This window comes from Xenopus laevis, chromosome 3L, assembly GCF_017654675.1.
Source record: "Xenopus laevis strain J_2021 chromosome 3L, Xenopus_laevis_v10.1, whole genome shotgun sequence".
In the NCBI taxonomy this organism is placed as follows: domain Eukaryota; kingdom Metazoa; phylum Chordata; class Amphibia; order Anura; family Pipidae; genus Xenopus; species Xenopus laevis.
In genome coordinates, this window is record NC_054375.1 from 11785176 (window position 1) to 11805195 (window position 20020).

General features: G+C 41.9%; 1 protein-coding gene and 3 long non-coding RNA genes across 7 annotated transcripts in view; 1 reads left to right on the plus strand and 3 right to left on the minus strand.

Moving 5' to 3' along the window:
* LOC121401022 overlaps positions 1-3893 on the plus strand; it is a 7396-nt gene extending 3503 nt beyond the window's left edge. For all 3 annotated transcript variants that reach the window (XR_005966035.1, XR_005966034.1, XR_005966033.1), the window contains 2 exons: positions 1-516; positions 3510-3893. The exon at positions 1-516 is cut by the window's left edge. This is a non-coding gene — a long non-coding RNA (uncharacterized LOC121401022). The remainder of the gene's footprint in view (positions 517-3509) is intronic.
* LOC108705915 (WD repeat-containing protein 91-like) overlaps positions 1-8721 on the minus strand; it is a 123594-nt gene extending 114873 nt beyond the window's left edge. The window contains exons 1-4 of one of the 2 annotated variants that reach the window (XM_041585422.1): positions 8269-8721; positions 4602-4795; positions 3480-3630; positions 2550-2851 (exon numbers count right to left, since the gene is read on the minus strand). In XM_041585422.1, coding sequence (XP_041441356.1) covers positions 2783-2851; positions 3480-3630; positions 4602-4612 — 231 coding nt within the window. In that variant the 5' untranslated portion in view covers positions 4613-4795; positions 8269-8721 and the 3' untranslated portion in view covers positions 2550-2782. Of the gene's footprint in view, positions 1-2549; positions 2852-3479; positions 3631-4601; positions 4796-8268 lie in introns of those variants that run through there. The other variant, XR_005966027.1, reaches the window with a different exon arrangement.
* Positions 8722-12192: 3471 nt separating this feature from the next.
* LOC121401062 lies at positions 12193-15838 on the minus strand. The gene is made up of 3 exons (XR_005966091.1): positions 15759-15838; positions 13174-13228; positions 12193-12857 (listed from the first exon to the last, which is right to left on the minus strand). It is a non-coding gene; the product is annotated as an uncharacterized LOC121401062 (long non-coding RNA).
* Positions 15839-16124: 286 nt separating this feature from the next.
* On the minus strand, positions 16125-19622 carry LOC121401027. The gene is made up of 3 exons (XR_005966046.1): positions 19176-19622; positions 18869-18984; positions 16125-16207 (listed from the first exon to the last, which is right to left on the minus strand). It is a non-coding gene; the product is annotated as an uncharacterized LOC121401027 (long non-coding RNA).
* Between the last annotated feature and the right edge of the window lie 398 nt (positions 19623-20020).

Here is a 20020-nt window from a genome sequence, read left to right on the forward strand (position 1 = left end):
GTAATCCACTCTTTTGCGTTTCTACCTATAAACTGATATATACAGGGGGAGGGGGAAGCAGATCCTCCAGCACCTTGACATGTAAAGGAATTCTCCAACAAGTAACCCCATTTATAGGGTCCCAGTGACCATTACTACAAACCTCTCTTGGTGTCCTAATACCGGTCTCTGAAACCAGCAAGCTAAAACTTTCCTAGAGGCAATTAAAGGTCAAGCACACCAGTCTACAGATACTTCCAAGCATGGACCTCTGATCAGAAAAGGCACCCATCAGCCCTACAGATGAACAAGGTCAACGTTGACCTAGATACCATCATCTCCCTGTGGAAATTAGCACCCTCACAGGTCCCCCCATCATCAACCAACTTCATTGCCTACCTGGAGTCAATTTAACATTTGTTCAAACAGAGGTGTCTTCACCCACTGGCGTACAATAAACCAAGCCAATGATGATTCATTTCCCTCCTGATGCTTTATAACAGGATATAAGGCTGACAACAGATTCTTTGGAAACAGGTATGAATGGTAAATAACCACAGGGAAGGGGTCTATCAGTAAAGGGACTGCCAAACAATTTCATATGCTCAGCCTGAAGCATTTTCATATTACCGAAACAAGTGTGCGCTATTCTGTGTCGGTGGCTTGCAAGCCGTGTAAGATGTGTATGAGATAAATTTCCTCATGTCAACCTTCTTCTTAAATGCTTTGGAACCCAGCTGGGTCCTCCAACTGAGTAGTTACATGGTATCAAGAGAAAAGCAGGTGAAATTATGTGAGTAAATAGCTCCATATCTTCCAAAGTTATACAATCAACTATACAGTCTGGGATGGGTTATATTATAAACAGTCTAAGAGCAGTGGGATAATGTCCAGATTTAGGACTATGTTGACGTTTATTGGTGCCTGCACAGTATGGAGCTATATCTTTCCATGATAAATCTAGATATCTAGATAAATGGTTCACCGGTAACATTTAGAAAGATTTCAGGGGCTGTAGCACTTGTTTGAAGAACATTCATGTAACAATATGAAAGTTAAACAGTAGATACAAAATGGCAAAAGCCTTAGAAATGGAATTGTCTCCATGCATCAGATTTCTTCATTCTGTGCCTTCATACTTCACCCCCAGGTGGTCCAGCCATCTCCAGCTTCTTAGATTCTCATTGTTGACATAAATGAAGCAAAAAAATAAATTCCCCAAGGACCTCCAAGCCTATGTCTTTCTATCATGTGTAGCATCAACTTGAGCACAGACCAATAAGGTTTTCTTGTTGAAAGTTTCCAATGATGGAATCACAAAAAAATAAGGATTGCACACTCAGTCTTAAATAAAGATACAAAAAATATTTTATTAAACACTTACATAATAGCAGGTGTGCGCTTTCCAAATTGTACTTTGTTCCAATGATGGAATGTCGGTGACTAAAATGCTAGAATGTTCCCGTCAGAAAAGGTCCTTGAAATCTTGGGCAGCATCGTTGGCTGCCCCTTATGAGGCTGAATTGGCAGTTGGGCTGGCAGGGAATGGTTTCTTAGAGGACCCAGTTAGAGTTAGCGTTGTGACCCAGCATTGGAAGTAATGATGTGCCTTATGTCAAATACTGATTTAGCAGGAACTTCACTGAGCCCCACCATGAACTGTATGAAGAACCAATTTCTGTTCCCAACTCATAGAATTAGAACCATCATGCTAATGGTTTTGTTTTCTTATTCTCTGGATGGGTTGCTTTGGAAAGGTTGACCTCAATGAGATAGTTGTCAACCTAGTGTTTATGTGCTCAGGTTTAGGCAAATGGATGCCTTCCTGTTGATGTAACAGGAACTTTACTGAGACCCACTATGGACCTCACAGAGACCCAAATTGGGTTCCCAACTCATAAAATTAGAACCATCATGGTTTTGGTTTTTTATTCGGATGGGTGACTCATAGAATTAGACTCATCATGTGAATGGTTTTGTTTTCTTATTCTCTGGATGGGTGGCTTTGAAAAGGTTGACCTCAATGAGATGGTTGTCAACTTAGTGTGTATGTTCAGGCAAATGGATAGATGCCTTTTTGGGCATCATTGGCTGCAACTCACGAGGCTGAATTGACAGTTGGGCTGGCAGGGAATGGTTTCTTAGAGGACCCAGTTGGAGTTAGCGTTGTGACCTCAGCATTGGCTCAGAAGTAATGATGTGCCTTATTTTAAATACTGATGTAGAAGGAACTTCACTGAGACCCACCATGAACTGCACAGTGACCCAATTTAGGTTCCCAACTCATAGAATTAGAACTATCATGGTTTTGTTTTCTTGTTCTCTGGTTGGGTGGCTTTGTAAAGGTTGACCTCAATGAGATGGTTGTCAACCTAGTGTGTATGTGCTCAGGTTCAGGCAAATGGATGGATGCCTTTTTGGTCATCATTGGTTGCAACTCATGAGGCTGAATTGGCAGTTGGGCTTGCAGGGAATGGTTTCTTAGAGGACCCAGTTGGAGTTAGCGTTGTGACCCCAGCATTGGCTCAAAAGTAATGATGTGCCTTATTTTAAATACTGATGTAGAAGGAACTTCACTGAGACCCACTTGAACTGCACAGAGATCCAATTTTGGTTCACAACTCATAGAATTAGAACTATCATGGTTTTGTTTTCTTGTTCTCTGGATGGGTGGCTTTGGAAAGGTTGACCTCAATGAGATGGTTGTCAACCTTTCTTCTTCAACCTTTCTGGCCCATCATTGGCTGCAACTCATGAGGTTGATGGCACGGATTATGATGTTATTCAAATATATCTATGGTCCTCAGACAGCACTGGGGACAAAGAAATCCTCATTTGAGCAGTTTTGTGTGGCTGTCCGCTTGCAACTGATCTGCATGGATAAGAATAGTCACTTCTCATTAAAGGGGAACTATGGCAAAAATGAAAATTTAATATAAGCTTCATCATACTGAAATAAGAAACTTTCTAAATACAACCAATTAAATATTCCGCATTGTTTCTGAAAAAAAAACAAGTTTATCTCCATTATTCCTCTCTCAGCATCTGTTTCTCTTCATTCTGTCTTCATGCAGCAGTTGGGTGTCAGATAATCACTGACAGTTAGATCCAATATATCTTACAGGGGGGCTTCCTTTCCTATCAGATGTATTAGAGCTCACTCAAATAACTGATTCCAGTACAAATAGATTCTAAAAAAACAAAAATTCTGCTCAATTCAATTCTGCTCAAATCCTGCATGTAGAGAGACATGATGTCTGGTGATTTTAATAGAGTGAGCTCTAATACATCTGGATCATTCATCTGACACCCAACTGCTGAATGAAGACAGAATGAAGAGAAACAGATGCTGAGAGAGGAATAGTGAAGATAAACTTAATTATTTCAGAATCAGTACAGAGTTATTCAGCAAAGATACCAAATCCCAGTGGTTTGGATAGAATAGAGGGTTAAATGAAAACTTGACAAATTATGAGCAGCCATATGAAGGACTCTCTCACCAGTCTGTCTCTCTTTGTCGTCCATTCCAGGGAGAGCAGAGCCGACTTGGAGATGGCGGAAGCTTTTGTCTGCATGATGCCATCAATAGACCAGATTTTAATCACCCCGTCAACATCCACACTAGCCACCCGGCACCCGGAGCAGTCGACCCTGCCAGAGAAAAAGCAATAATGTTAACGGCTGGCAAAAAATCTACTTTAAATGGATGGTTCACCTTTGAGTTAACTGTTAGTATGATGTAGAGAGTGATATCATTATTATTATTGACATTTATTTATATAGCGCCAGCATATTTCTCAGTGCTGTAAAGTAAATGTGTTTATACAACGAAATCACATGAATTACATACATAGAACATATGGAGTTACATACAACACAACCAATAAGGTACAAAAGGCGAGGAAGGCCCTGTGCAAAAGAGCTTACAATCTAAAGGGAAGGGAATAAGACACGAGGTGTGGGAGTGGGCAAGGTCAGATATAAGTGGGTGAGAGATGTAGTACTGTATGTGGTATTGCATTTGGTAGTTAAGCAGAGGGAGGGGAGGCTTCTCTAAAAAAGTGCGTTTTAAGAGATTTTTTGGAGGAAAGGATTTGGAAACAGTAAAGGGGATGTAAAGGCAAAAATAAAATCCAATACAAATCTCTACACAGTCGCCGACTGCTCTACAGGGAAACAAACAAAGCTGCTTGAGTTCTGCATGGCTGGGAAGTAAGGCGGGGGCTCCCCCTGCTGTTTATAAGTATAATTGTTTCCCTGCAGAGCAGTTAGGGACCGTCTGACAATTCCTATCCACAGCAGTAAATGAAGGGAGAATGTCACTGCATACAGTCAGGTTTCTTATAAAAAACAGTACAGATTTTTTAATTAAAGTATATTGGAGTCTTTTTTCATAAAAGAAAGTAAAAATTATTTTGCCTTTACATGCCCTTTAAACGTTGGGCTCCTGGATTCTACTTTCTGGTGTTCCGGATTGGTGCCTGCCTACAATCAATTTTCTATGACTCACTCCCCTTTGCTGAAGGTTTGGGACATGAGCACCTGAACCCATTGCAGAAATCATTATGGTTATACAGTTGCCCAAGGATTTTGGCTTTCTGTTTTTGAATGAGGATCAGTACCTGCAGTGCATGATGGAGGAATGGTGCTCCGCATACTCGTCCTGGCTCAGCACAATGAATGGTTGTGATGATTTCTCCTCTTTCCTTGCGCTGCTTCCCCCAGAACCTCTGCTCACTGAATCCACCGGCTCATTTTGTGCATCCGAACGCGAATCCGGATCAAGGTCTAAACTCTCTGTCTTCTTTTCGGTGCTCTGGGAACAAAACACATCAGATATATAAATGGCACATCCCAGATCCCTCAGGGACAATCATGATAATCCATTTTATTCCATTTTATTTTCTGCTACTACAGAACAGGAACTGAAACTACAATAATCACATGGTCAGATTAGTCATCGTTTGAGTGATGTTTCTGCAACAACTGAATGATTTTTCCAAAAAGCTTACAAATGGGTCACCAGTTACACCCTCCATCAGGGTTACCAGGTTGGCTGATTTACAGCCAAATTTAAATCCCACGCCGGTTTTGAAAGTACAAACTAGACAAGTCACAGATTTTTGGGTCTATGGCTAATTTCCAACTTGGAAACCAACCAATGTTTTTTCTTGCCCTAATGTGGCCAAGCCTGCCAACTTTTTGCCAAGTTGAATGTGAGACTACAATACCCAGCATGCAATGTGACTGACTTGTGTAGAAGTCGGGAGTTACCAGATTTTGGGCTCTGTACCCCAGTCTCCCGTCACTCTTAAGCATTCTCACATTTTCCAGTGACTTTCCTCAATTTCAGACAATTTTGGGCCAAAAATCTGCTGGTCACCAAAATGTCTAGAGGTTGACCTGTTTTACCAATATTTACTGAAATTGTATATTTATTACGGCTTTATAGGGTTACCACCTGCCCAGTATTTTACTGGCCTGGATGGTAAAAATGATAAAAAGTTGATCCCAATGTTATTAATAAGGAATAAAGATAAATATATAGGAAGGTCAGTGATCCCAATGTTATTAATAGGGAATAAAGATAAATATATAGGAAGGTCAGTGATCCCAATGTTATTAATAGGGAATAAAGATAAATATATAGGAAGGTCAGTGATCCCAATGTTATTAATAGGGAATAAAGATAAATATATAGGAAGGTCAGTGATCCCAATGTTATTAATAGGGAATAAAGATAAATATATAGGAAGGTCAGTGATCCCAATGTTATTAATAGGGAAAAAAGATAAATATATAGGAAGGCCAGTGATCCCAATGTTATTATTAGGGAATAAAGATAAATATATAGGAAGGTCAGTGATCCCAATGTTATTAATAGGGAAAAAAGATAAATATACAGGAAGGCCGGTATTTTTGTACGGAAAAGGTGGCAACCTTAGAGCCTTATGGGACCCCTATATCTCCTGAGCCCTCCTCTGTACTTATGCTTGAGTCCTGCGCGGGTCAATTTTTTTAAACTTGTACCAGCAACCCGAAATTTGACCCGCATGTTCCCGCTACTCGCCCCACAATAGGCCAAATAACCTTCCGATCGGGGGACACACAAAACCGGAAGCGAAGTCACATTTGCCCGGAAGTGACGTCACATTTGCCTGGAAGTGACGTACCATTTGCCCGGAAGTGACGTCGAATTTGCCTGGAAATAACGTCGCATTTGCCCGGAAGTGACGTCACTCTGGTGCCGAATCTTCACAAAAGAAAATGTAAAAACTGGAAGGACCACAAGGGTGGTTAGGTATCCAGCCCGATTACCTGCGGACTGCGCGCACAGGGACTTTTTGCCGAAACCTGATCACTTTGCGGGTATTCTGCAGGTACCCGACCCAATGCAGGACTTTAGCTTTCTCCCCGGGTGACAGGCTAACCTGTACCGTTTTGCTTTATGGAAAAATTTGTGAAACAGTCATTTAATTTTTAGACTTTTTTCACTGCACATCATATGCTATTTTTTGGGCTATTTTTGAAGTGCCTCTTGGCTAGTTTTGGGCTGGTTTTGTAGAAAATTAGACCTGGAAACCCTGCCCTCAATCAACAGGACAGTAGAACTCACCAATTTAATCCCCCCATAGAGATCACATATGTAGCAACACTGTGAACCACCTAATACCTTTGTGAGTCCGACCCATATGTATTATTAGGGATGCACTGAATCCAGAATTCGGTTCGGGATTCGGCCTTATTCAGTCGGCCGACCAAATCCTTCTGCCTGGCCGAACCAAATCCTTATTTGTATATGTAAATTAGGGGAGTGTAAGGAAATCACATGACTTTTCGTCACAAAAGAAGAATTTTTCCCACTTTTTCTTTTCCTGCCCCCAATTTGCATATGCTAATTAGGATTTGGTTCGGTAATCAGACGAATCTTTCACCAAGGATTCAGGGGATTCGGCCGAGTCCCAAATAGTGGATTCGGTGCATCCCTATGTATTATTGAAAGTGTTACTAAATTGCAAATACACACTGGGGGTTATTTACTAAAATCCGAATTTATCTCATATTTTATTAATAAAAAAAACTACGAACAAACTCCTATGCCCGATTTTAGCTTATTTTATTACCTTTATCGTATTGCGGAAAAACGACATAAAATTGAGCAAACCCCCAAATCGCTCGGATTTTTCTGCCTCTTTGCTCAAATTGCTCACATTTTTCTGGCTTTTTTCCCCGAATTGCTCGATGTGTTTTCAAGTTTTTGTCCGAAAACCCTAAAAAAAGTCTGATTTTCGGGCTAAACCCAGTGCAGACCACGAAAACTTCAAACTGAGATGTGCCTCTCCCATTGACTTATACAGGACCTTGAGAGGGCTGAGATGGAGAATTTTCAGATTTGGGCTTTTTGCAGCATTGAGGTATAATAAATCTCAAAAAAACTCTAGTTTATGTTTCCCTCTAAAAATGTGAGTTTCCTAGTGAAAAAAACTTGAATTTTTAGAGACTTTAACATTCGGATTTTAATAAATAACCCCATTAGGGCAGAGACACACATAGGGGGAGATTAGTCGCCCAGCGACAAATCGCCTCTTCTTCGGGCGACTAATCTCCCTGAAAAGCCTTCCAGAAGAAACTTTGGATGACTTCCGAAAACTAAGAGCTCCGAGTGCCATCCCACTGGCGATTTAAGGTATGAGGATCCAAAATACATAAAGATCCCTTATCCAGAAAACCCAAGGTCCGAGCATTTTGGATAACAGGTCCCATACCTGTATTTGATCCCAACTAAGATATAATGAATCCCTATTGGAAGCAAAATCAGCCTATTGGGTTTAGTACATAATTGTTTAAGGTATGAGGGTCCAAAATACAGAAAGATCCGTTATCTGGAAAACCCCAGGTCCTGAGCATTCTGGATAACAGGTCCCACACCTGTACTTGATCCCAACTAAGATATAATTAATCCTTATTGGCAGCAAAACAAGCCTATTGGGTTTATTTAATGTTTACATGATTTTCTAGTAGAATTAAGGTATGAAGGTCCAAATTATGGAAAGATCCCTTATCCAGAAAACCCAAGGTCCGAGCATTCTGGATAACAGGTCCCATACCTGTACAACAGAAACTCGCCTCCAACCCTGTAAATCAAAAATAAGCTCCTGCTTTGAGGCCACTGGGAGCAACATCCAAGGGGTCGGAGAGCAACGTGTTAATCACAAACTACTGGTTGGGGATCACTGGGTTAAAGGGACAATAAAGACAGAGCCCATAATAAAGATTATTATTACCCACCTGTCCAGCTGTTCAGGCTGAGAGTTGTTTCGTTTGCACGGATCAGAGCAGCAGTTTTATTCCCTTGCAGAGACGTGAGCCAATCAGCTGGCAGTGCTGCGACTGACAGTTTCAGGAAACCTCCTGTTTGATTGTGTCCAGATCCACTTGCAGAACAGACACTGACTTTGCATCATTCTCTCTCCACCCGGGGAGACACTAATCTGCGCTGGTCCTTATATGCCCTCCCTGCAATAACTGCCAGTGTGTTGGGCTTTAACCCTTTCACTGCCAGACCATTTTGCACTCTTTGGGGGTGTTCTCTTCACAGTTCTGCTGCCACCCACCCGTTCCTGCCAATGACCACCCCTTCCTCCTCTGCCTATTCACAGTAGTAAAGCGGAGGTGTACTGGCCCTTTAAATTAAAGGAGAACTAAAGCTTAACTAAAGAAGTAGGTAGAAATGTTGTACAATATGTTTTGTGCTTCTGTACCAGCCCAAGGCAACCACAGCCCTTTAGCAGTAAAGATCTGTGTCTCCAGAGATGCCCCAGTAGCTCCCCATCTTCTTTTCTGCTGATTCACTGCACATGCTCTGTGCTGCTGTCACTTACTGAGCTTAGGGACCCACTCACAATATACAGTACACATAGAATAGAAATGTCACAATATAAGGCTGATTAGTAATTAATACACATAATTACTACATGGCAGCACAGAAACCAGTGCAATTAGCAATCAGAATTTAATAATCAGCAAACCTGTAGCATCAGCTTATATTACAGGGGAAGCTCATTTTCTGCTGGATAATTAGTGACGAGCCCTAAGCTTAGCTTCTCAACAGCCAATCAGAGCCCACTGAGCATGTGAGTGTCACAGACACTTTCCAAGATGGTGACCCCCTGTGACGAGTTTGAAGTCCTGGATCATTGCTGCTATTGACAAGCTGAAACTTTAGCCTCGTGCAATAAGTTCACTATATAAAATATGCCATTTTTAGCCCCATTCATTTTTAGGGTTTACTTCTTCTTTAAATGTGAACAACCCTTTTATTGAGGAATTTTCAGTAAGGGAGTGTGCGCCACCTGCTCAAGGAAGGGCAGCTCTGCAGTTTTAAGAACAGAATAAGTGTATGGGACCTATTATCCAGAATGCTTCGGACTTTCCGGTTTTCCGGATAACATCTTTCCATAATTTTCCATAATCTTCATATTTTAAGGGACAGCTTTATCAAGGGTCGAAGCAAAAATTTGAAGTAAAAAAAAAAAAATCAAAATTCAAGCTATTTTTGTGTACTTCGGGAATAGTCCAAATTAAATGTAAAACTTCGACTTCGACCATTCGCCATCTAAAACCTGGCGAATTGCTGCTTTAGCCTATGTGGGACCTCCTAGAACCCATATGGAGTCAATTGGTCGACTACGTTTTTTTAAAAAAAAAATACTTTGAATCAAATTAGATTAGAACGATTGAATACAGCCTATTCACCCTCAAAAAAACCTTTAGATTTGTTTAATACATTATGGTTTTTTTTTTTTTTATTCAAATTTCAAAGTTATGGGAGTTCAAAAAAACTCCCATTACTTTAGAAATTCGACCCTTCATTCATACACCCATTTAACTAGAAGTCCCTTCACCCAATCATCTTCCCATTCTATTAGGCTCCTTTTATCCATCAAACCAGCTATCCATATGTTTCTTGCACTCTTCCAAACAACTATACAAGTAATCATCAATGCACTTATACAACCAGCTATCCTCCCTTCATCCAAACATATATCCATCCATCATCCATGCACTCATCCAAACTAATCATCCATGCACCTATTAACTATTCTCTCCATCATCCACTCATCTCTCCATTCTACCATCCAATCTTCAACCATGCACCAATCAAACCAACTATCCACTCCTTCATCCAATCATCTTCCCATTCTACTATCCACCCATCAAACCAACTATCCACTCCTTCATCCAATCATCTTCCCATCCTACTGTCCACCCATCAAACCAACTATCCACTCTATCCAACCATCTCTCCATCCTATTAGGCATCTTTTATCCATCTAACCAACTATCCATATGTTTCTTGCACTCTTCCAAACAACTATACGAGTAATCATCAATGCACTTATACAACCAGCTATCATCCCATCATCCAAACATATATCCATCCATCATCCATGCACCATTAAATTATCCTTTCCATCGTCCACGTATCTCTCCATGCTACCATCCAATCTTCATCCATGCACTCATCAAACCAACTATCCACTCATTCATCCAATCATCTCTCCATTCTACTATCCAATCTTCATCCATGCACCTATTAAACCAACTATCAACTCATTCATCCAATCATCTCTCCATTCAACTATCCAATCTTCATCCATGCACCTATTAAACCAACTATCAACTCCTTCATCCAATCATCTCTCCATTCTACTATCCATCCTTCATCCATGCACCCATCAAACCAACTATCAACTCCTTCATCCAATCATCTCCCCATCCTACTATCCACCCATCAAACCAACTATCCACTCATTCATCCAATCATCTCTGCATCCTACTATCCACTCTTCATCCATTCACCTATCTAACCAAATATCCAACAAATCATTCACAAGGACATCCAACCAATCATCCAAGCACTCCTCCATCATCTGATACTTGTGTTGCTGTCTAACCAACTATTAACTATGCACCCCTCAAACTAACCAGTTATCCTATCACCCTTCCTACCAACTAATCATCCATGCACCCACCCATCTATCATCCATGTACTCATCCAAACAATTATACATTCATCATCCATGCACACATTCTGTCATCTGTCCATCCGTTCATCCAACTATCTCCAACCATCTATCCATCACCCGATGCATGTTTATATAACAAAGTGTCTAACCAACTATCAATTGCTTCATCTATGCACTCCCTCCAACTACCTACTTTTCCTATCACCCATACACCCATCCTACCATTGAGTCATCCATGCACCCTACCATCCATCTAATGATCCATGCACTCATCCAACCAATTATCCACCCATGGTCCCTGCACACATCTATCCGCCCCTTTACCCAATCACCTCTCAAACCAACTATCCATCACCTGATGCATGCCCAGAGTTTAACCCACTATGAATTCCTTTATCCAGGTACCCCTCCAACTAACCATTTATCCCACACCCATGCACCCATTCTGCCAACTAGTAATCTATCTGTTAGTGGTGCGGTGTGGGATATGAATGTGGGGCTATAGGGAAATACCATTGCTGGATGTTGGCTTTGGGCTGCAGCAGGTTTGGCTCACATAAGCCACTGAATACTGTTCCCCTATTGGTGGGTATAACAGGGAGGGACAGTGGCTCCGTCACTTCCACGCGGTTACCTCTCCCGTCACGCTCCATGGTGCTCGTTGGGGCTGAACTACACACGAGTTTCTCTTTAGTGCTTAGGAAAGGATTGATCCCTCGATGCCCCAGGGAAGCATCAAAGCCTGTAACACAAATAAATGGAGCCTAATCAACTGAATGTAGATTAAAAATCTACCAATTAAAGGGGATATTAACCAAAAATAATTTGTAATATGGGGCAAACAAAGGTACTGTCAAGTCAGGGAGAAAAACTCCTATTTACCTGGGAAATTGGGAACCTTGGGGGTCTCCGTGGGCTTCACTGGGATATAAAAGGCCAAACCATTTGCTTTTTGGGGCAGCATCAAGTTGCAGCTAACGGCCCAAATCTTGAGCCATTCTTCCAATCCAAAGGCTGCTGGTTCTGACAGAGACACATTGTATATCGTGAAATCATTGTGATATAAAGAGCTTTAAAGGGAACATAAACCTTCCTAACTCTCTTGCTGCCCCTATTGCTACAAAGAAGGCTCCACAACTGTGCTCAGTGCAGGAGACTCAATGCTATTGATATTCTCCGCGAGTGTAACTACAATTCTCAGCATAAGGTTGCTGGGAGTTAGTTGCAGGTTGGACATTCCTAATCTAAGTCACTGTCTCCAGACCTGGGCGCGGACTTACCTTGGCTGTTTTTCTCAGCTGTATATAGAATCAGGAACCAGATCGTTCCCTAAATAGAAAAAAATAAAAAAAGCCCACTTATATCTTTGGGTGCACAACACTGATCCTTGGAGCTTACATTCTGTGATACAGATGCTTTCCCCTTATTTCTCTACTGGCAATTTACTAATCTCCGTTTAGTAGATTGCCTGCAGAGAATCACTGTACCAACCACCTCCAGCAGGAGGCAGCAAAGAACAGACCAATCATTGCTGCCCCACCCCTGTCATCCCTCACCCGATTGGTCTATAGCTCCTCCGATTCCTAAATCCTGATTGGGGAGGCCAGTGGGGTGAGGGAACTTCTTGGACAAAAGGCGTTTTAGCAATGGCGGGGTCCTGCTCCAGCCAAATCCTGGGGACACAGACACTCACATAAATACTCACATACAGGATTCTTACCCTTTCTCACACTCACATAGGGTTTTGGGTGTTGCAGTTCAAGTGTATTGATATCTATGGGTACTTCCATGGTGGGGGGTAGTGTTGGAAATGTCCTTTATGCCTTCGTTCTGGAGACACGTGTGAGACTGAAAGAAAGGGGAGCGAGAAACACTAAAACGAGTTAGTTATAATTTGGGGGGTATGATAAATAGGGGTGCTCCAAATTCAGCATTCACTGATTGGACTGAAACCCGGCAGGAATCAGCAACAATCTCTAGAGCTCAGCAAAACTCAATCAAAACCCAGCAGGTCAATGCTCCAGCTCTGTTCATCAGCCAGGCTTCTGCTACATTATTTCGGAGTCTGAACCAGCAGTGCAGAGAGTATAAACAGTCACTGGTTACAAGTAGATTGTGATGTGATTGTGATAGAGTGCGGCGATGAAATCAATCTGCCTCTCACCTTGGTGGAAATGACTTGTCCGTCGGGGGTTGAAGACCAGATACACAACGGACACCTTTGCAGAGACATAAATGAAGGAAGGGTAAGAAAATGAAACCATTTCAGACTCTTGCTGCAGCTTCATTGCTCTGCCTCACATTGCTGCACAAATCTCAGATGACTGAGGAAAGACACATTTCAGATTCACATTTCAGGGCAGCATAGAAAACAGTGCAGTATGCATCAGAATTCATTCATAATCAGGCCTGTAGCATCAGCTTCTACAATAGATGAACCTCACTTTCTGCTGAATGATTTCCCCCGACCCCTAAGCTCAGCTTCCCAACAGCAGCAAAGGACCAACTGAGCATGTGCAGTGCCACTGACTCACAGAAGATGCCTAACAAGATCCAAGATGGGGAGCTGCTGGGGATAATTAAAAGGGTGGTTTACCTCTAAGTTAACTTTTGATATGTTATAGAATGGCTAATTCTAAGCAACTTAATTTATTGTAATTCTAAGAAACTTAACTTAAATTGGTCTTCATTATTTATTTGTTGTAGTTTTTTAATTATTTGCCTTTTTCTCTTTCCAGCTTTCAAATAGGGGTCACCGACCCTATTTAAAAAAACAAACGCTCTGTAAGGCTACAAATGTATTGTTATTGCTACTTTGTATTACTCTTTCTATTCAGACCTCTCCTATTCATATTCCAGTCTCTTATTCAAATCAATGTTAATGATTGCTAGGGGAATTTGGAGCCTAGCAACCAGATGGCTGAAATTGCAAACTAAAGAGCAGCTGAATAAAAAGCTAAGTAACTCATAAATTAAAACTAATAAAAAATTAAAACCAATTGCAAATTTTCTCAGAATATCCCTCTCTACATCATACTAACAGTTAATTTAGAGGTGAACAACCCCATTAAGGGATCTCCCTAAACCCACAGCTGAAACCTTAGGCCAAACCTTTTTGTTTTCCGGAATCCGAAATAAATCCTCTCTGGGAAGTTGACGAAGTCCTGATCTTCGCAGGCGTTTTCTGTAACTCAGTCGCCTTCTGCAGCGCAGCCAATCGTATCTACAGAGCCAACTCCCCGACATGAGCAGAACAAAATCACTGCCATCAACATATATAATAGGTACCATTTCCCATGTGCTGCTTGTGGGCTGAGCCCTGCACTGTTCTGCATAGCAACAGAATTCTTTCTGCAGGAGCTGCACTAGTTATACTAGTAATTAATCTGATATAGGCCTATGTAACAGCACCGGTATTTGACCAATCCAGGAACAGATTCGGGCTCCATACCTTCCATAATTCTCTGTATCCTCCTGCTAATGAGATAAGGATTGGAGGTGTGGTTAGCAGATGTGGGTGTGGCCGGCGTGCTGCGTGTGTGCGTATGCGCGTAATGTTTTTGCCGCAACCGCCTGACAAAGGAAGAGGTCGTGGATCTGGGCCGGCAGGTTTTTTCCCAATGTTCCGCCGGCCCAGTCTGACCCTGTTTACAGGAGGTCAGTGACTCAAGCAGGGGGTGGAGCTAGAACACTCCTATGGCAGCTCACAGGGGAAGGGTCGGGAATGCTTAAAATCAGAGATCACATTAATGTTTAGGCAATCTTGCACCAGGAATAAATATATTGTATATGTTAGGGTTTTGCTAGATGGGCAGATAATTGGCTGCAAACGAAGAGGCGCCACAAGAGCTGACGCTTCACTTCACCCATTAGGACTCATTGCACAGAGGGTCCGTAAGAAATGATATGTATAAGGACCCAACAGTATCGTTTTGTCTTCTTTACAGGGAGAAACCCTGTGAGATCTCAATGAGCAGAACAAGAGATAAACAAGAACTATCGATCCTTACGGCAAATCCTCGGCTGATGCAACACTAACAGGATCTCGCTGTAATTAATATTCTGTATTGCAGCAGCTGTCTGGTTGCTATGGTCCAGTTTACCCTGGCAACCATGCATCGCTTTGAATGAGAGACTTGAAAATGAATAGGAAAGAGGCTGAGTAGAAAGATAAGGAATCAAAAATAATAAAAATACAATTGTAGCCTCACAGAGCAATAGGTTTTTTTGCCTGCAGGGGTCAGTGACCCCATGTGAAAGCTGGAAAGAAACTGAAGAGTAAGGTAAATAATTGGGACTTGGTTTATGGGTTGTCTGGCACCCATGTGATGCGATGATGTTACTTTAAAGGGCTTGTTCACCTTTAAATTAACTGTTAATTTGTAGAGAGGGGTATTCTTTTAATTTTTTTATTAATTGTGGTTTTTGAATTATTTAGCTTTTTATTCAGCAGCTCTCCCGTTTATAATTTCAGCCATCTGGTTGCTAGGGTCCAAATTTCCCTAGCAACCATGCATTGATTTGAATAAGAGACTGGAATATGAATAGGAGAAAAAGTAGCAATAACAACACATTTGTAGCCTTACAGAGCATTTGTTTTTTAGATGGGGTCAGTGACTCCCATTCAAAAGCTGGAAAGTGTCAGGAAAAAAAGGCAAGTAACTCAGAAAGTATAACACATAGATAATGAAGACCAATTGCAAAGTTGCTAGGAATTGGCCATTCTATAACATACTAAAAGTCACATACCTGGGTTTCTTGCTTTGTGTTCAACTGAAGATTCCTGTGCAGGTTTCTCTCCTTTTTTGTCTTCAGAACCTTCTTCATGGGATTCATCTAAACACGGGGAATAAAGAGCTAACACTTCTCTACAACAGGGTGTAGCAATATATCTCTGTATGTGCAGCTTCCATGGTCTCTAATAAAAGGGCGGGGCTTTGTTTTAAGTGGAGCCGGTGTATAATACACAGGGCACAGCAACTCCATGCAGCAAAACATTTGTAGCTGCCTCTTAATTGTATTATATTTTAAAACAAATAATAAACGTTGCACAACAGGGCAGACAGAGGATGATAAAGACTTAGTAAAAGGCTACTAGAAAAATTGTATTTTTTTTTGCTGAAGTTTACCTTTAAAGCCATTTCCAAGAGGTGAGCAGGGGGTGCGTTAGAGTCAGAGCTGTCAGAACATGCAGAGAACTGAAAAGCAATGAAACAGGGGGTACATTATCCCTTATAATACATGAGTGATACTCAGAGTTCCCTGTATAACTCAGCCTGCAGCCTTGTGCCTTTATATGGTCACAGAACAACCCCTCAGTGACTTCTAATATCCTTATCATTTACAGTAGGGGGTACATTATCCCTTATAATCCATGAGTGATACTCAGAGTTCCCTGTATAACTCAGCCTGCAGCCTTGTGCCTTTATATGGTCACAGAACAACCCCTCAGTGACTTCTAATATCCTTATCATTTACAGTAGGGGGTACATTATCCCTTATAATCCATGAGTGATACTCAGAGTTCCCTGTATAACTCAGCCTGCAGCCTTGTGCCTTTATATGGTCACAGAACAACCCCTCAGTGACTTCTAATATCCTTATCATTTACAGTAGGGGGTACATTATCCCTTATAATACATGAGTCATACTCAGAGTTCCCTGTATAACTCAGCCTGCAGCCTTGTGTCTTTATATGGTCACAGAACAACCCCTCAGTGACTTCTAATATCCTTATCATTTACAGTAGGGGGTACATTATCCCTTATAATACATGAGTGATACTCAGAGTTCCCTGTATAACTCAGCCTGCAGCCTTGTGCCTTTATATGGTCACAGAACAACCCCTCAGTGACTTCTAATTAGGGATGCACCGAATCCACTTTTTTGGATTCGGCCGAACCCCCGAATCCTTCGTGAAAGATTCGGCCGAATACCGAACCGAATCCGAACCCTAATTGCTTATGCCAATTAGGGGTGGGAAGGGGAAAACATTTTTTACTTCCTTGTTTTGTGAGAAAAAGTCATGCAATTTTCCTCCCACCCCTAATTTGCATATGCAAATTAGGATTCAGATTCGGTTTGGCCGGGCAGAAAGATTCGGCCGAATCCGAATCCTGCTGAAAAAGGCCGAATCCAGGCCGAATCCCGAACCGAATCCTGGATTCGGTGCATCCCTACTTCTAATATCCTTATCATTTACAGTAGGGGGTACATTATCCCTTATAATACATGAGTGATACTCAGAGTTCCCTGTATAACTCAGCCTGCAGCCTTGTGCCTTTATATGGTCACAGAACAACCCCTCAGTGACTTCTAATATCCTTATCATTTACAGTAGGGGGTACATTATCCCTTATAATACATGAGTGATACTCAGAGTTCCCTGTATAACTCAGCCTGCAGCCTTGTGCCTTTATATGGTCACAGAACAACCCCTCAGTGACTTCTAATTAGGGATGCACCGAATCCACTTTTTTGGATTCGGCCGAACCCCCGAATCCTTCGTGAAAGATTCGGCCGAATACCGAACCGAATCCGAACCCTAATTGCTTATGCCAATTAGGGGTGGGAAGGGGAAAACATTTTTTACTTCCTTGTTTTGTGAGAAAAAGTCATGCAATTTTCCTCCCACCCCTAATTTGCATATGCAAATTAGGATTCAGATTCGGTTTGGCCGGGCAGAAAGATTCGGCCGAATCCGAATCCTGCTGAAAAAGGCCGAATCCAGGCCGAATCCCGAACCGAATCCTGGATTCGGTGCATCCCTACTTCTAATATCCTTATCATTTACAGTAGGGGGTACATTATCCCTTATAATACATGAGTGATACTCAGAGTTCCCTGTATAACTCAGCCTGCAGCCTTGTGCCTTTATATGGTCACAGAACAACCCCTCAGTGACTTCTAATATCCTTATCATTTACAGTAGGGGGTACATTATCCCTTATAATACATGAGTGATACTCAGAGTTCCCTGTATAACTCAGCCTGCAGCCTTGTGCCTTTATATGGTCACAGAACAACCCCTCAGTGACTTCTAATTAGGGATGCACCGAATCCACTTTTTTGGATTCGGCCGAACCCCCGAATCCTTCGTGAAAGATTCGGCCGAATACCGAACCGAATCCGAACCCTAATTGCTTATGCCAATTAGGGGTGGGAAGGGGAAAACATTTTTTACTTCCTTGTTTTGTGAGAAAAAGTCATGCAATTTTCCTCCCACCCCTAATTTGCATATGCAAATTAGGATTCAGATTCGGTTTGGCCGGGCAGAAAGATTCGGCCGAATCCGAATCCTGCTGAAAAAGGCCGAATCCAGGCCGAATCCCGAACCGAATCCTGGATTCGGTGCATCCCTACTTCTAATATCCTTATCATTTACAGTAGGGGGTACATTATCCCTTATAATACATGAGTGATACTCAGAGTTCCCTGTATAACTCAGCCTGCAGCCTTGTGCCTTTATATGGTCACAGAACAACCCCTCAGTGACTTCTAATATCCTTATCATTTACAGTAGGGGGTACATTATCCCTTATAATACATTAGTGATACTCAGAGTTCCCTGTATAACTCAGCCTGCAGCCTTGTGCCTTTATATGGTCACAGAACAAGCCCTCAGTGACTTCTAATATCCTTATCATTTACAGTAGGGGTACATTATCCCTTATAATACATGAGTGATACTCAGAGTTCCCTGTATAACTCAGCCTGCAGCCTTGTGTCTTTATATGGTCACAGAACAACCCCTCAGTGACTTCTAATATCCTTATCATTTACAGTAGGGGGTACATTATCCCTTATAATACATGAGTGATACTCAGAGTTCCCTGTATAATAAGCCCAATGCCACTCACCTAGAATCCAGATCCGAGAGAATAATGTCCAGCAGGGATTCGGGGTCTAGTTGGCCACTCCTGGCTTTTACTTGTAGTATCAGGATTTCCTCCAGTTCTTTTAGGAAGATGATGTTCTAGGACATAAATCAGGGAACTTTCAGTAAAGACTAAAGTTTGTCTGTCCCTTTAAGCTCTCTGGTTGTGACTCTTGAACGAATGTAGCAGAAGTCAATCCTCCTGCAGGTCTGATCACCTCCCAGTTGCAACTACACTGTTTCAGGAGTCAGAATAATTTAAGAAAGGTAGGAAGGTTCATGAGTCTTACCTTGGTTTGATGGGGGTCGCAGAAATCCAACAGAGTATCACACAAATGATATCCCACGGACTCCAGATCTTTGGTGCTGAAATGGGTTCCACACCGCCCACCTTTAAAGAGGGAATTACATTGATCATTAGAAAAGAAACATACACATTAAAAATGATGGATAAGTGGGTGGGGCTTGTTTAATCACGTTAAGGAATCAAATTTAGGTGTAACACTGACAATCCTCTTACCTAGGGTTGAACCACAGTACGTGGCCTCTAAGGTGAAACTGTTCTGGATTCCCATTTTCCACATCACCCCTCGCCCTGTTCCCTCCTTACTCTTCTGCACCTTCAACTTACAGCTTGAGAAAGAAAACTGAATGGGGCGACAGTAAGTGGTCTCACTGGAGAGGGTTTTTATGAGCTCAACAACTCAAGGATTTCACTCCCTTTTAACCTATAGCTCACCCCTTCTACGAATGAACCTTTCCGCAGGCTATTATCCCCACTGTTACTATAGGCACCATCTCTCCCTACTATACCTGCTATCCCACAGTCACACTCCCTTCCTAGAGACTATTATCCCACTGTTACTATAGGCACCATCTCTCCCTACTATACCTGCTATCCCACAGTCACACTCCCTTCCCAGAGACTATTATCCACTGTTACTATAGGCACCATCTCTCCCTACTATACCTGCTATCCCACAGTCACACTCCCTTCCCAGAGACTATTATCCCACTGTTACTATAGACACCATCTCTCCCTACTATACCTGCTATCCCACAGTCACATTTCCTTCCCAAAGACTATTATCCACTTTTACTATAGACACCATCTCTCCCTAATATACCTGCTATC